The sequence below is a fragment of the Carassius auratus genome, chromosome 24, assembly GCF_003368295.1.
Source record: "Carassius auratus strain Wakin chromosome 24, ASM336829v1, whole genome shotgun sequence".
NCBI classification, from domain to species: domain Eukaryota; kingdom Metazoa; phylum Chordata; class Actinopteri; order Cypriniformes; family Cyprinidae; genus Carassius; species Carassius auratus.
In genome coordinates this window covers 11,123,705-11,136,170 of record NC_039266.1, presented here as the reverse complement: position 1 = coordinate 11,136,170, position 12,466 = coordinate 11,123,705, and the positions used below count along the sequence as shown (strand labels likewise).

The window sequence follows — 12,466 nt, the reverse complement described above, 5'->3', positions numbered from 1 at the left end:
ACAGCCTGTGGGAAAAAGCTGTTGGGCAGTCTGGTGGAGCGGGTTCTGATGCTCCGGTACCGTCTTCTTGATGGTAGGAGCTGGAAGAGACTGTGGGAGGGATGGGTGGGGTCCTTCGCGATACTTTTGGCTTTGCTGGAGCATCATGTGCAGAAAATGTCCAGGATGGAGAGGAGAGGGGCACCGATGATATTTGCAGCTATGTTCACTGTCTGCTGGAGGGTCTTGCAGTCTGCTGCACTACAGTTCCCTACGAGACAGTGATGCAGCTGGTCAGCACGTTCTCAATGGTTCCTCTGTAGAATGTGGTGAGGATGGGTGGAGGGAGACTTGTTCTTTTCAGCCGGCAGAGAAAGAGTAGCTGCTGTTGTGCCTTCTTGGAGAGTGACATGGTGTTGGTGGTCCAGATGAGATCCTCTGTGCACCCCCAGGAATTTAGTGCTGCTGACTCTCTCCATGGTCAAGCTGTCGATGGTCAGTGAGGGGTGGTCAGCTGAGGTTCTTCTGAAGTCCATCACAACCTCCTTTGTCTTACATTGACGGACAGGTTGTTAGTGCCACACCATTCAGCAAGCTTTGCCACTTCCTCTCTGAAGTGCGTTTCATTATTGTTGCTGATGAGACCTACCATCGTTGTCTCATCCACACTTGATGATGTGGTTGGAGCTGAACTTGGCAGTGCAATCATGGGTCAGCAGCGTGAAGAGAAGCGGGCTGAGCACACAGCTTGTGGGGCACCTGTGCTCAGTGTGGTAGTGCTCGAGGTGTTGTGTCTGACACGGACTGACTGAGGTCTTCCAGTTAGAAAATCCAGGATCCAATTACAGAGGGAATTATTAAGGCCCAGCAGGTTTCATTTATTAATGAGTTGTTTTGGTATTATTGTGTTGAGCTGAAGTAGATGAACAGCATTCTGATATAGGAGTCTTTATTTTCAAGATGGATAAGAGCCAGGTGGAGGGTGGAGGAAATTGCATCGTCTGTAGAGCGGTTTGGACGGTATCCAAACAGAATTTCAGTTTTGAAACAGTGCTATATGGGACGTTAGTCATTTAGACAGGACACAGGTGATTTCTTTGGTACCTGTGTGATTGTTGTGGATATGGGGGGGATGACTGCCTGGCTCAGCGAGGTGTTTAAGATATCCTTTAGGACATGTGTCAGCTGTGTAGCACAGTCTCTCAGTACACGGCCAGGTATGTCATCAGGACCCGCAGCCTTGCGTGGGTTAATCCTAAAGGGTCTTCCTTATGTCGGCTGGAGACAGACAGAACGCCTGGTCATTCTGCATGTCAAACCATGAATAAAAGTGGTTGAGTGCATCCGGGAGGGATGTGTCATTATCACAGGCCTGTGGCAGGGACTTTTATTCAGTGATGGTTAGAATGGCTTGCCACAGGCTCTGTGTGTCTCTGCTGTCTTTGAAGTGATTGTTGATTTTTTGAGCATAGGACCGTTTTAGATTTTTGATGCCACAGAACAGATTAGGGGAAGTCTTGGCCTAGTGGTTAGAGAGTATGACTCCTAACTCCTAAGGTTGTGGGTTTGAGTATTGGGTCGGCAATACCACGACTTAGGTGCCCTTGAGCAAGGCACTGAACCCCAAAACTGCTCCCTTGGTGCCGCAGCATAAATGGCTGCCCACTGCTCCGTGTGTTTGTTTACTGCTGTGTGTGTGCACTTTGGATGGGTTAAATGCAGAGCATGAATTCTGAGTATGGGTCACCATACTTGGCTGTATGTCACGTAATATTCACTTTCATTAGCTCTTGTTGTTTTGAGGACTGCTTTATCTCCTGATCTGAATGCTTCATCTGTGGTCTTTAGCAGCCCATGATCCTCTGCTGTCATCCACGGCTTTTGGTTTGCAAGTGTGGTGATGGTCTTGGTGACTGTCACATCATCAATGCACTTTTTGATATAAGCACTCACAGTATTAGTGTACTCCTGCAGGACTTTGAGGTTGTTGTAGTTGGCTGCCTCTTTAAACATGTTCCAGTCAAACATATTTAAACATTTTCCGCTGTCACAGATGTGAAAATTTTCTTTTACTTTTCTTATGAATCCTTATGAACATTTGAACCTCCTGTTTCATATTATATTATATTATTAAATATAGTCTCTCTCATGGACATGCAAAGAATATGTTTCTACTTTTTCTACAGATAGCCTAGTCATATTAATAGCTTATTCTGTTTTTGATGTCCACGATTCAATGCAGGCTTTAAACTACTTTCCCTTCACTCTATTGGTACTTTGTTGATCTCTTAAGGGCATTTATGTTGTAAATAATAAAAAACAAAACAAAAAACACCGAAACTGTATGGTGCAGAGTATTGTGTTACACATATCACAAAAATGAAAAGCTAGCCTACACTATACACAAGAGGTAAGTTTTCACTGTCCACGTTAAATGTTTTTACATTAAAATGAATCGTTGACTTCAATATCTATGTCAACATGGGAACATCAAAAATATGTTTTGAATAATTACACAGTGATGTTTCTTTATGAGGTAGGCCTTAAAATGTATGATATTATTAAATTGATTTGGATGGATAGCTAGCTATTTAAAAACTACAAAACATGTGACGTCATAACCATAAGACGGACCCTGGTTTTATCCGCGACAATCCAACGTGTGTTCAAGTTTATAGACATTAATCATATATTAAGTAAATTACGCTGCTGGTTAGGTTGGTGTTTTAACTTTGTTTATGTTTATTATAATCTAGGATGCATTTTCCAGTCTATTTTCACCTTTTTGTGGTTACTGGGTTTACTAGAAAATGATTGCATCATCCCATGCCTTCAGGACGCCGTTAGATACATGAGTTTATAATTACATATTTTATTTTATGGTTTTATGCCGTGTAATAGTGAAAAATAGAACACTATCTATATATTTATATCACGCACTTAAAATTATTTAACGGGATATGCGTTAATGCCACACATATATTTGTAAAAATAAACAGTCAGGCGTTCGTTTGGTCACACTTTCGTTCCTTTTCTATCAAGATGGCGGGCGACGAGTCTGGAACAACGTTGGGTCAGCCTCATCTTTCTAAACAAGACCTCAGTACATTAGTAAGTCTTCATCTTTTGTTCTTATTTATATCATAACATGTTGTAGAAGTACTAGCTATATCGATAAATCGAGTTAAGTGGTTTTGTGATGATATTAGCGTGTTTGTTCGCTGTACCGGTGAAAGCTCACCACATGATTCATTCGGAGCTTGAGAAGGACCCCATGTAGAAATTATGTGAAAATGTCGAGAAACCCAAAAGTCACTGTGTTTAATATAGTTGCATTCTTATGATTTTTTTGTTTAGGTACTAATTTTGCTTTTAATAAAATCAATTCTGTACGTCTGACGTTTAATGTGATGTAACGTTACTCGACAATTTAATGTTTCCTTATGGCAAGCCTTGTTAACATTAATACGCATTTTTTTGTTGTTAACTTTTATTTGTTTTTTGTTACTGTGACATATATTAATTACTTGAAAATAAGTGAACACTTATTGCAAGCTACACTCTGAATCAAAAGCTAGTAATAGCAATGATTTGATTCAATTTAAGCTTGCAACAGCAAAGTGCAGCTTCTCTTCTTTAGGGGAAAACTTGTTTTTCCCATAAGAGAGGCTGTTACAAAGAAATTATCTCTTATTTCTGGTAGTTTTCACTCATGATCCGCTCAACAGCTTAAAATGTTTTGATGCTTAGCACTACTGATGTTTTTCATTAATATTATTATTATTATTATTATTATTAAAGTTACACATGAAACAGCTTTCCATACTACATTTTCTTGATGATTAGCATTAATAAATCTGTTTTGCATTAAAGGATGTGAGTAAACTAACTCCTCTGTCCCAAGAGATCATCAGCAGACAAGCCACAATAAACATAGGTGAGATTTCCTTTTACTGTTTTGTGCTGCTTTGCATGCAAACAAATGTAACATGAAATTAATTACATGTATATATGTTTGTCTCTAGGAACTATTGGTCATGTAGCTCACGGAAAATCAACAGTTGTGAAAGCGATCTCTGGAGTTCACACTGTCAGATTCAAAAATGAGCTGGAGAGAAACATTACAATCAAGTTGGGTTACGCTAACGCTAAGGTAACCGCATTGTTCACTAATCTCTCTCCAAAATTATTATTGCAATCTACACTCTGAGTCAGAAGCTAACAATAGCAATTATTTGATTCAATTTAAGCTTGCGACAGCAAATTACAGCTTCCCTTTTTAGGAATTTATTATTTAATTTTCTCCTTTAAGTGAGGCTGTTACAAGTTAATTCTTTTGAATGAATGTAAAGTATTTATTTTTGATGGATTGAGTAATGTTTTTGTGTCTTGCTATGTTTTGTATTGAATCCCTTATTTAGGTGTATAAACTGGATGATCCGAGCTGTCCACGGCCAGAGTGTTACAGGTCATGTGGCAGCAGCACACCTGATGAGTTCCCCACAGACATTCCTGGCACCAAAGGCAACTTCAAATTAGTCCGGTATGTTGGTTGTGTTAATTTTAATTTCGTCAAATAGATGTATAAAAGTTAACAAAATAATCATCTGGCATACACGGCTTTGGTGTGTTTTTTCTCCCATCAGTATAAAGGTATATTAAAAATGATGTATATGCAGTAAATCATGTGAACTGGCAAATGGATTTGCAGCGGTCGCTTTGTGACATCCAGTGTAGATGACTTTTAGCTGATGCGATGAAAAGCAACAATGGTTTTGTCTGGTGTGTGTTGCTCTTTAAGGGGAGCAGCAAATTCACAATAGCATGGCTTGTGATGCCATCCGCTGAAAAAGTGTTTTTCTATGGCAGGGTTCTTCTACATCAAATGGTACCAAGTCTGAAGAAGAAAGATTCAGAGGAATTGGCATTCGGTGCCGCTTTATTAAAGGCACTTTTGCCACAGCTTTTTTTTTTCCTGCTGATTTCCTGTGCGCCACTTTAAGAACCACTGGTCTAATCCATGTGATATTTCCTTTTGAATTCAACCTCTATATTCAGTTCTTGTAGTTCAGTTACAGTGGTCCACAACAAGCATTGGTTTCCCCACACATCCTGATTCTTTTTGTCTTTTTAGGCATGTCTCATTTGTGGATTGCCCAGGTCACGATATCTTGATGGCCACCATGTTAAACGGTGCCGCCGTCATGGACGCTGCGCTGCTCCTAATCGGTGAGTATTTACATGTAGTGGTTTTTGTCTTGCAAGTAATGAACACAGCCGTTATCATGACCTTCTTTACTCTTTCAGCTGGGAATGAATCGTGTCCCCAGCCACAGACGTCAGAGCATTTGGCTGCCATTGAGATCATGAAGCTCAAACATATACTGATTCTGCAGAATAAAATCGACTTGGTGAAAGAGAGTCAGGCCAAAGAGCAGTATGAACAGATCCTGGCATTTGTGCAGGGTAAGAGACTTAGCTTGGTGCTATTCTGAAATGTCATGAATTTGCTGGTAGTTGAATTTCATTATTTACACTGTGCGAATCAGTGGGCAGGGCTAAACATGCAGCGCTGTAGAAGCAGTAGTGTTGTCAAAAGTACTGGCCGCAAAGGGATACTCCACCCCAAATGAAAATGTTTTCATTAATCACTTCTGAGTCAGCTGCGCTGCACCGATGCGCTGTTTTCCTTCAAACCAAAGCCCAAATATGTAGAAAACGTATCCTTTGTTATTTTTGTTTTCTTCGTGTACAAAGTATTCTCGTCACTTCATAACGTTACGGTTGAATCACTGATGGCGGATGGACTCTTCTGATGATGCTTTTCATAATTTTCTGGACTTTGACAGTTTAACTTACTTGACAATCTATGGGACAGTCATAAGCCTCCCGGTTTACATCCAAAATATCTCAAATTGTGTTCCAAAGATGAACTAAGCTTTTACAGGTTTGGCTCGACATGGGGGTAAGTGATTTATGATGACAATTTTCATTTTGGGGTGGAGAATCTCCTTAATTTATATTTTCTGTCGAACACAAATTTTACATTTTTGTTTTTGAAAATATATATTTTTTTATATTTATATATACATAATCAAAGTGAATAGGTCTGTCACGACCTTCACCATGCAAATCCAACAAAAACTCCAAAATACTTTCTATTCACATCTATGACATGAGGATGAGTAGATGATGATAGTATGTTAATTTTGTCCATTTATCATGGACATTCTGTAACTCTTTTATGTGTCCTCTAAATGCCCTGGATGAGTTGTAGTGGAAAAACTCTCCTGTTATAAGGTTTCGCCTTTTTATTTTCCAACAGGCACAGTAGCAGAGGGAGCTCCGATCATCCCGATCTCAGCCCAGCTCAAGTACAACATTGAGGTTGTCTGCGAATACATTGTAAATAAGATCCCTGTGCCTGTACGCGACTTCACCTCTGAGCCTCGCCTTATTGGTAAGAGACCTTCAATATTACTAAAGAAGACTCACTGTGCTCCATGTCAAAGTTTAGATGAGCAACAGTGTTCTTCTTTTTCAACCACAGTAATCAGGTCATTTGATGTCAATAAGCCTGGCTGTGAAGTAGATGATCTGAAAGGTGGTGTAGCTGGAGGAAGTATCCTCAAAGGAGTCCTGAAGGTAACTTTTGACTTGTTTGATCCAATTTATGCCAAGCATTTTTCCACCGTCCCACAATTCCTAAAGCACTTTTACTGTCAGACTATCAGGCTTCTGCTTTGCTGTTGCTATTTCTGTCCCTCTTTTCATGCTGTTCTTGTGTTTATTTTGGTTCAAGGTTGGACAGGAGATCGAGGTCAGACCAGGTATTGTTTCTAAGGACCATGAAGGGAAACTAATGTGCAAACCCATCTACTCCAAAATTGTTTCCTTGTTTGCCGAACATAATGACCTTCAGTATGCTGCTCCTGGTGGCCTTATTGGTATGCAGACTTACACATTACTGCATTCTTGTAATTGTGTGTTATTGTCACATTATTAACTGTTTATGCATATTCTCTATTGCAGGTGTTGGCACCAAGATTGACCCTACACTGTGTAGAGCAGATCGTATGGTGGGGCAGGTCCTCGGCGCTGTGGGGGCTCTTCCTGAGATCTTCACAGAGCTTGAGATCTCCTACTTCCTTTTAAGGAGGCTGCTTGGTGTGCGCACTGAGGGTGACAAGAAGGCAGCCAAGGTAAATATTTTATAATAGTATTGTCAAACCACATGTTAACTCAGTTTTTTCTTCAACATCCTTATAAATGAGATGAACATTTTTCATTTTAGGCAATTCCTCACTAGTGATGTAACGGTATGAAAATGTCTTATCACAATTATAGTAGGCCTGTCACTTTTGAGAAAAATCTAATTTGAATGGGTATCAAATATCATGCAATGTATTCGAATATATTCAAATATCTACTTGCCCCCCGTGCGCTTTTAATTGAAATAAATAATTCTACTCCCCATAAATAAAACACCTTTAGTTTTCAGGAACTGAACAATTTTGTGAAATTCGGCTTGATGTAGTAACAGCACAATGAAGTTGCTATTGTAAAGCCTGTGTTATACTTTCCGCATGAGCAATCCGGAAGCGGACGACTTCCATTTATTAGGGCTTTAACGATATGCGATATGAAATCGAAATTGCCATACGCAGGTCCACGAACCTGTATCGCGATGTGAGAAGGCAGAATCGTGACACACCCCTCCTAAGCCCCTTTCACACTGCACGTCGGACCCGCAATATTCCCGCAACATTGCCTGGTCGCCTTCTGTGTGAAAGAACCCACGTCCCGGAATTGATTACCGAATCGAACCCGGGTCGGGGACATAGTAACATTGCGGTAATCGATCCGGAACGAGCGCTGTGTGAACAAAAGCCAGATCTAATTCCGTATCGAAGTGATGACGCGCGTTATCGCGCGACTCTTTTACCGGCTGTTTTGAAGGAAGATCAACATTCGCAACGAAAACATATGTGCAAACTGTAATAAAGCAGAGATCAGTTAGTTCTTCACTTTCCGCGCTGACGCAGAGATCGTTTGCTTGCTTCAGTTAAAGTATAACGTGCCTAGCGTTGTCGACTCGTACATTACACGTCACGCGCTGATGTCACGTGTCGTTACGGGATCTTCACGAGTTGTGTGTGAAAGCACGCACATATACCGGGTCATCACTGGCAGTGTGAAAGTGCCAAATCTAGCGACCAGGGAACAATTACAGGAACACTTTACCCCTGTATTTGCCGGAATGGCAGTGTGAAAGGGGCTCTAGAGTTATCCTTTTTGTCCAGATCCAATGCTACCACATTTTTCAATTACTATAAATATTATTTGAAGTTAACATTATAAAATAGATTTGAAGGAGTCGATTAACGCGGATATGCGTTATGAGTCATTTTCTCCTGATAACCCCGAAAGGAACTTAAATTACACTTTCAGTTTTAATCGTTACAGATAAGAGCAATACATCAATCGAATCTGTAAAGGGTCTACTTTTTTTTGGATACAGACATAACAACAAAAATTTGTGCACTTATAAAATAAAGATAACAAACAAGGTGTGCTGTCTGCAGCCTTCGTCTGCGCTGATCGTCATGTACAAACACGTCATTAAAATGAAGTGTAACTCCATGAATACTCAACGAAGAGACATGAGAGAGATATCTATAGAAAGCTTGACATGTCTACTTTTAAACTAAACAAGTGCTTCCGAAAACAGATATTCTGTGATAAAGTAATCCATATGAAAACAAGGCAATGTCTGTTTTTTACGTCTCCCTTCATTATATCTAATGTGACCACGCCCCCGCGCTTAACGCGCTATTCAGATTCAAAATGAAGCGCGCGGCTTGAATACACCCACACAGAAGAATAAGCAGCCAGACTGTTCTTCAAGTTTTTTTTATTTTACTGTTTGCTTCGCGATGAGAGGAATAAGACTTAATTCGCCCCAAAAAGATGTGATGTGGTTGAGGATTTGAGAAATGTATTTCCTCAGAAAAAAAAGAATAAAGTCCTCTATTCAGCAGAGATCATAAACATGAGTAAGTCTCTTTATATTTATTTATATACTTGTACTAGTTTTCACATAACGTGTTAACAATTTACTAGTTAGACTTTCCAAACTATAATTCCTGACTAAATGTATAATTAAATGAAATATTATGAAGTTTCAATAACAATATATATAAGTTTCAATAACAATACTATATCATTCAAAATTTCAGGGCATGACAAAACTTCTCCAGGCCCCAAAAATACCCTTAGACTCCAGAGGGTTAATAAAAATATATTTTGCTTCCTCAAAATATCATTTGAATTGTTTTGTCAAAGAACCCCCCCCCCCCCCCCCCCCCATATTGAGGTTTGTATCGTACCGTGGATCAAAAATAGTGATACGAACCGAATCGTGGGTTTGGTGCAACGCTGATGGTCCGCTCTGCAACAAACATGTAAACAAACAATTGCCCAGAATTATTGCACATCGCTGTCTTTATATTCTTTATAGACAGACTGCACAGGTTCGATTGGCAATGGGCTTCTTCACACTGCCTGAACATGTGCAATTGTGCTTTTAAAGCCTACCGACCACGCGCACTTGTCCGCGCGGTCGTCTGCTCAGAGCCTCGGCACACACTCTCCGATGGCAATTTTTGCTACGCCTACCTAACGGTCCGTATCGGATGCGGAAAGTTTAACAGAGGCTTAAGATGCATATGCTGTAACTTTTCAGTTTTTCTTCATTCCTGAATGTATGCATGTGATCTGTAGGCTACATTGTGCAAGCTTTTGTGCTCCATCCGTGTGCAGCAATGTAGCAGCAAATTAGTTTAGAGTGGAGATCAAACTGTACAATTTACTTGCTTTATCCTCGCACACTAATTATGTTTAATACGCGAGTTGTCATAATTTGGAGCGAAACTTTATAGTAGATGGGAAAATGATTGCTCCCTCATGATCTTTTATAATCTGTGTTTGACAAAAAACTGTACACATACAGAAATTATAACAATATATCGATAAACACACACCTCTGTGTCTGTTTGAGTCCACTCGCGCTGTCGTGGCGTGCGAGTTGAAGAGTGCTGAAAGACGAGGAGGAGACAGGCCGCCGTTTTCATATTAAATTTAAGGGACTGACTGACTGAGGTGATCTACATGATGAGAGCTACATGCCATAGCCCCGATAAAAAAGCCTACTTATGCCAATGCTTTTGGCATACATTTCGGAGAACAAGGACAAATATTTCAATTGATCGCTCAGGCATTTAAGAGGCACCGAAAATCTGCGTTGTGCTGCTGGTCCTTACACTCATCGTTCTTACACTTGATATACTTAACCTGATTCCATTCATAATTTAATTCAGCTGGCCACGCCAGACTACTTATCAGACTACTTATTAAACAGAAACTGCAAAACCACATGATGCGCACAAGAACAAATGCGATTTGAGCATGTTCACCACGGTAAACACCATATACAAAACTGTGTACTAGTAACAACAACCACACTAAAATCTAATGAGAAAATATATAAAACACTTACAGACTGCTGTTCTACTATGCTGCTCAACTGCTTCTACTAAAAAGTACTTGTAAATAAGGTAAATTATACCTGAATTTGGCCACGCCTTACTACTTATTAAACCAAAGATGCAAAGCTGTGCAATACGCATGAGAGCAGTCGTGACCACGGTAAACACTGTAAACAAAACCATGTGTCCTAGCAATAACAACTAGTGGTCTACCGATATATCGCCAAGACCGGTAAGGTTTACTTTAATTTCGACGGCGCTAAGAGTGGCAGTGCACTGAGTGCACACAGTGCTCACTCTCTCTTGTTCATCATCGTCGTTAACAGTTCTGTCTAACACGGTTGGAAGTCTTGTCTAATAATCGGAACGATTCAACAAAATTTAATGTACAGAAAGTATTAACGATTGCTTTTATATTAGACTTATTAGTAATAGAAAGGCAAACATTATACTTTCTCATTTTCCGTCCATATTAAGCAAATATGCATTTATATAATTTAAACAAATCTTTGAATGGCTAATGAACATTTGATTTCACAAACCTTGCAAACTTAGTCGAATCCAGCTGTGAGATCTTTTGTGAGCTTTTTTTATCCAGCATGATCATATGTTCTCTGTGTGAAGGTCAGTCCATGTGAATTGAATGTTTTTAACTATAAACTCGTGATTTCAAATTATATTGCGCTTTATGCATTTGCCCACCGTCATATTCGTCATTTTCACTGTGTGCTGTATGTAAAATGAGTGTTACCCTGGCTTTATTTGTAAAATATGATTCCCAATGCACACAATCTTCCCAGAATACGGAGTGCCCTGTTGGTGTTTGCTTTCTTTTTAATTATATTTGTATTAAATACTTATTTGTGAAAAAAACTGTCATCTAAAGTATAAGCATGTTTCCTTTACACATTTATTTTTTAATCCATTGTCAGTGATTTCAGATTTCTTAAAATATTAATAATAATAATTATAAATTAATATAATTGTTTAAATTTCTTTATGGTTTATCAGAAACCAACAATCACCATGGAAATGTCTACTCCTACATGTTGAGAAAATAAACTGAAAACATGAGATTGATGACTGAATGAGTTTATGTACTCACCATTCTGGTAGCAAGAATTATTTTGAGTATAATCACAATTAATTAATTTTACTGCACTAATTAATAAGCATTCAGATTCTACTGTATTTTTGCTCTATTTTGAGTGCTATTCAAGTTTTTGATTTTCATATTAATTTGCCCAACAGGTTCAGAAGCTTTCGAAGAATGAGGTGCTGATGGTGAACATTGGCTCGCTGTCGACAGGAGGCCGTGTGAGTGCAGTGAAAGCTGATTTGGCTAAGATTGTCCTCACTAACCCTGTGTGCACAGAGGTGGGGGAGAAGATCGCCTTGAGTCGCAGAGTGGAGAAACATTGGCGGTGAGCACATTTTTGTTCATCAGTTTTACTGTGGATGAATCATGCACAATTAGATCAGAAACTTGTTTTATGTATTTTCGCCTTCATGAATGCAGTTTGTACGGTCATTGACTTGTTTCTTCTCCCTAGTTTGATTGGATGGGGTCAGATCAGGAGAGGGATGTCCATCACACCCACAGTCGACGATGATTGAAGAGTAACTACAGTCTTTCAATGGCTCGCACTGTCTCTCTGCCAGATACAATTAAATCATTTTCACACACACTCACGCACAGGCCAGCGCGTTTCGTTGTCAGCGCAGAGTGAAGGGAAAGGCTCTTTTTGATAGGAACGCACTGGCCCTTTATTTTAAGATGTTCACCATCCTCTGTGGAAGGATTGGTGTCATTTATATGAGAAATGCAATGAAAACAATATTCCTTGGCTTGACAAATATATTGTGAACATCTTTCAGTGATGACTAATAAAAAACATTTTGGATCGAACTGTTTGTGTGCTTTATTTTCTGAAAATGGT

At 39.5% G+C, this 12,466-nt stretch overlaps 1 protein-coding gene across 1 annotated transcript; it reads left to right on the top strand.

The window, feature by feature from the left end:
• Window positions 1-2,953: 2,953 nt before the first annotated feature.
• LOC113042282 (eukaryotic translation initiation factor 2 subunit 3) lies at window positions 2,954-12,435 on the top strand. The gene is made up of 12 exons (XM_026201011.1): window positions 2,954-3,090; window positions 3,853-3,916; window positions 4,005-4,132; window positions 4,401-4,522; window positions 5,114-5,208; window positions 5,287-5,445; window positions 6,305-6,439; window positions 6,530-6,624; window positions 6,782-6,926; window positions 7,012-7,181; window positions 11,778-11,950; window positions 12,080-12,435. Exons 1-12 carry the CDS (start codon window positions 3,022-3,024, stop codon window positions 12,141-12,143), a joined length of 1,419 nt encoding a protein of 472 aa, XP_026056796.1. The 5' UTR covers window positions 2,954-3,021; the 3' UTR covers window positions 12,144-12,435.
• The last annotated feature ends 31 nt before the right edge of the window (window positions 12,436-12,466 follow it).